The 4,507-nt window shown below is 29.9% G+C and overlaps 1 protein-coding gene across 1 annotated transcript; it reads right to left on the bottom strand.

Annotated features, from left to right (window-relative positions):
* Nucleotides 1–348: 348 nt before the first annotated feature.
* LOC125862732 (monooxygenase 2-like) lies at nucleotides 349–4,507 on the bottom strand. Its single transcript, XM_049542867.1, has 6 exons — nucleotides 4,378–4,507; nucleotides 3,747–3,893; nucleotides 2,818–2,886; nucleotides 2,432–2,597; nucleotides 1,583–1,814; nucleotides 349–970 (listed from the first exon to the last, which is right to left on the bottom strand). The coding sequence occupies exons 1-6, from the start codon at nucleotides 4,449–4,451 to the stop codon at nucleotides 432–434; spliced, it is 1,227 nt and encodes a 408-aa protein (XP_049398824.1). The 5' UTR covers nucleotides 4,452–4,507; the 3' UTR covers nucleotides 349–431.

The raw sequence follows: 4,507 nt of genomic DNA, 5'->3' as shown, positions 1-4,507 counted from the left end.
AAATAATTAACTTGAGAGCAATCATCAAAGCGCACGATCAACCAACTAATATAAATCATATAATTAGAAGTTAATTTGATTATCTTCTTAATTTGGCTATAATTCTAAATAAATGTATTCTCAAGACACTAGAATTGACACGAAAGGAGTAATAATTGAGAAATTAACCTCTTACATATATGATACAAATGACAACAATTACAACCTTAATTCTAATGCTACTTGCTAACCAAATAATAGGACTTAATTCATGATACAATCTTGATAAATTCTTACAGTAGTCTTTTTGATAGTAAAAACAACAACAGATGTCCCTGACGTTATTTTTGTAACAAAATGACCTTTGATCGAATTATTATTTCTCATTAATCATAAAATCAACAAGCAAATCATCACAAGTACTCGACATCTTCACTTCAACAAATACAAGATTATGACAATAATTTCCCACAATCAAAATCACCCATTTTTACCATAGTCTCAATAGTAAATTGAGCCAAGAATTTCTCCCTTAAGTAACTAATCACTTTCCCATTACTTTCTTGTGCCAAACCAACCAAATATGAAGTACTAATAAGGTTAAAAATCCTCCATTTTCTCTCTTTTGCATATTTCTCTAAACCAACTTCAATTATTTTGCATAATTGATCATCATCTTCTAAATTTTTTGCAAAAATAGCCTCTGAAATGCATCTTGCAAGAACAACACTATCTTCTAATGTTGAACATCCACCTTGACCAATATCAGGTGTCATTGGATGAAGAGCATCACCAACTAAACAAGTGTTATTTTTGACAATATTTTCTTTCATTAAAATGTTCCATGGGGTTCTTAATTTTAGTTTTGCACAATATAGGCTATCTAGTGAAGTTCTTTCAAGGATATTGTAGGCCTCTTTTGAAACATTGTTTGCTAAACTTAGCACAAATTGCTTCATTTTTGTTGGACTTCCTTCAATTTTTTCATCATCTTGAGATGTACATGCAATTCAAAGGCAAATTATTAATTAGTAAAACTCATAAAAGAAATAGAGGTGCATCCACCATATTCATGTTTAATTGAGAATGAAATATTTGAAAAAAATAAAGATTTTTGGCATATACCAAAAGTACCCTTGGCACTTGTGATATTAAATATTTTATTTGTCCCAATTTATCTGTCACGATTCGATCCAATATAAAATTTAAGAGGAAAAAAGGACTTTTGAAAATTGTGATTTAATATTCTTATTAAAGGTAAATAGAAAATTAAAAAAAGTAACAAACTAAAAAAAGAAAATATGAGTGTGTGACACGTAAAACGAGACAGAAGGAACATGTCATAACATTTCTATGATTATAACGTGCCAATGATTGACTCTCTAAATTTCATCTGTATCACATAAATTAGATAGAAAGATCGACATATATTGGACCCCTGATGATACAGACGTTTAGCGTTAAATAACTTTTCTATGATGATTGACTCTCCAAATTCCAACTGTATCACATAAATTAGACAGAAAGATCGACATATATTGGACTCGTGATGATACGGACTCCGATATAATAGAGATATATACATAGAAAACAGAAGACTTACAATCTACAGCAGATGGAGTAAAAGTGCAAAACCAGTACAAACTTTTGTGATCACAAGGAAGAAAACCAATACGAACTCCACCACCAAAATAAGCACAAAATTTGGGCTCAAATCCATGGGCTTTTGGATACTCAACATATCCTCTAATTGCTGAACGATTTGCATCAATTGGTTTTGGGAGGCCCATCCACTTTGCCACCACTGAATTCACACCATCACATCCTATCAACACCTAAAAATTCAACGTACGATCAGAATTTTGAGTTTATGAATTTTGAATATAGAAAAGAACAACTTAATTAGTGAGTCCTCAATAACGTGGATATTAATACAAATACAAAGTTTTGGCTATAGTTATTGAATTATATCAAATCTGTAACTAAATTTCTAACTCCGTCCCTGATTTTCTACCATTAACTTAAGTTTCTTTAGGTTAAAATTTCATGCATGGGACATTCACATTAGTATTTTTAAAAAATTTTAAAAATTGAGCTTCTATACATTAATGATGAGGAAAAATCTAATTTGTTATCAAGTCAACTAAAAAAAATGACTAATCTAGAAAATACATTACTAAACCTATTAGAACATGTTAAATCACATTAATCGTAATTCTTTATATATATAGATCATCACAACGTGAGATTTAATGAGCCAGGGGTCTATCAAAAATACCTCACCTCTAAGGTAGAGACAATACTCTATTCTTTTCCAAACCCTACTACGTAGAACTAGATTGTATAATGTATATGATATTATTGTTGTACTACATGAGATTTGATATGAAGACAATAATACTATATTATAAAAATTATTTACACTATCGATATAAAAACAATATATATTTACCTTGGTTCGAATAATAGTTTTGTTGGCAAGATGCACCAATTTGTATAGTCCAGATTGTTGAATGGAAATAACACGAGATGAATATTTAATAGTTTCTGGAGGCAATTCTTTTTCTAAAGTTTCCACTATCTCTTGCCTTTTTATACAACGGCTGTCATAATCAATTCTGTAATATTATAAAAATTAGTGTCACAAAAAAACATATATATTTAGTTACTATATTATAGTTCAATTTTACGTGACATAATTTGAATCAATACCAAATTCTTGAAATTTATAGTAAAAAATATCTTATAGTATTTATGTGTTTATAATGTATTTTTAATATGGATTTAAAAGAAAAATATATCGAAAGTCGAAATAGAAATGGATTTTAGGTAGCTTACGGTTTGTTATCTGCCTCAAGGGAAATTTCAGCAGTAGGCAAGCCTGAATTTGCTGAAAATGCTTGAAACCTATACAAGAAAAAAGTTCATTAATAAACTCCATCCGTTCATTTTTATTTGTCATGTTGCGCTTTCGAAAGTCAATTTGACTAATTTTCAAAGTTAAATTAGATTACATTAATTCGATAATTTTAAACAAAAAAAGAACAGATATTCAAAAACTATACGAAAAGTATTATAAATTGCAATTTTTTACATATCAATATGATGAAAAAATACTCGTAAAATGCTAGTCAAAGTTTTTATAGGTTGACTCTGAAAAAAGAAATTATGACAACTAAAAGTGGACAAAGATAGTATTAAAGTAAGATATAATGCGAATTCGATAATCGCATAAATATTTTATTAAAGTGTGTGATCATATTATTTAAACGTTTAAATTCTTTGAGAGAGCGCATTCCTAGTTGTTTAATTTTGTATTTAATTAATGGCCCCCTTAAGTGGGCCAGGCTTGCTTGTTGTGATGATGAAATTCGAGCCCATATTTTCTACATGTTATGATGTCTTAAAGTGTATGATAATCTCATCTAAAATCACAAGNTGATGATGAAATTCGAGCCCATATTTTCTACTTGTTCTGATGTATTAAAGTGTATGATAATCTCATTTAAAATCATAAATCGTTAACTTCAATGCACAAGATAACAATATTATGGTTATATATATATATATATATATATATATGTTCAAATTCCAAATTCGTGAATCGTGATAAGTAATATAAGTTTACTGAAATGGTAAGTACTTCATTTTTACGTTCGAGTTCTGGAACAATATAAAGTCGCATTTTGATAGGAAATTACCCTTAAAGTGAGACTTTTTCCGACACAAATTCAAATTAATCGTACTTCAAAAACAGATAAACTTACCGAGTAAAGTGTATGGAACGTTGTCTAAGGGAGTCTCCAACACCAAGAGCATCCAATGCCCTCCAAGCATTGGTCCACAAAGCAAGTGCGAATCCTGATGTTCTCAAAGATTCTGATGATTCCAACACTATGCTCCTCACTCCCAACCTAAATTAAAGATTTACACGATCAGATCACTTAAAAAACAATTCAAATTGACTTGATTTCATATACAGGTTAAATCGTAACATATACTATCACTGTATATATCTTAAATTGTTATAACACAAATATGTTGGTATGCAATGCCCTAAAATAACACGTAGGTGGCGAGCCACATAATACTCATGTTGCTCCCTTTTATGTTGCATTATTTGATTATACATTTTTAGCACGTACTAGATGTGCCATTAGAATTTGTGATCTTAAATATTATACAATATTTCGATTTTCTCTTTTCTATCATGACAATTCTGGTTCCCCCACCTTTTAGCGTTCTGGGGCCCTACTATGTATTAAATCCCCCAAACTGGAAGATCATTTTGAGATCTTCGAACATATTCATAACTTCGGCCAACACACAAGATGAGAATTTACGATTAGAATATTTTTAGTACAAGATTACCCTTTTTAGTATGATTTTTGTATATACCTGTGAAGTCCCAAAGAAGTAGCAAGTCCACCAATTCCAGCACCAACTATGACAATATCCTCATTTATCTCCATGCTAAATTTGGCTAAGTAATATTATTCTTGCTCTATTTTAATATATAGTTCTCAAC

The sequence above is a fragment of the Solanum stenotomum genome, chromosome 4, assembly GCF_019186545.1.
Source record: "Solanum stenotomum isolate F172 chromosome 4, ASM1918654v1, whole genome shotgun sequence".
Lineage (NCBI taxonomy): Eukaryota > Viridiplantae > Streptophyta > Magnoliopsida > Solanales > Solanaceae > Solanum > Solanum stenotomum.
This window is presented reverse-complemented; position numbering and strand designations above follow the sequence as displayed.

Coding starts and splice junctions, on each gene's coding strand:
- LOC125862732 (XM_049542867.1), bottom strand. CDS start 4,451: ATGGAGATAAATGAGGATATTGTCATAGTTGGTGCTGGAATTGGTGGA. Junction 3,894..4,377: donor ACTTCTTTGGGACTTCACAG/GTATATACAAAA, acceptor TCTTTAATTTAG/GTTGGGAGTGAGGAGCATAG. Junction 971..1,582: donor TACTCCATCTGCTGTAGATT/GTAAGTCTTCTG, acceptor GTACATCTCAAG/ATGATGAAAAAATTGAAGGA.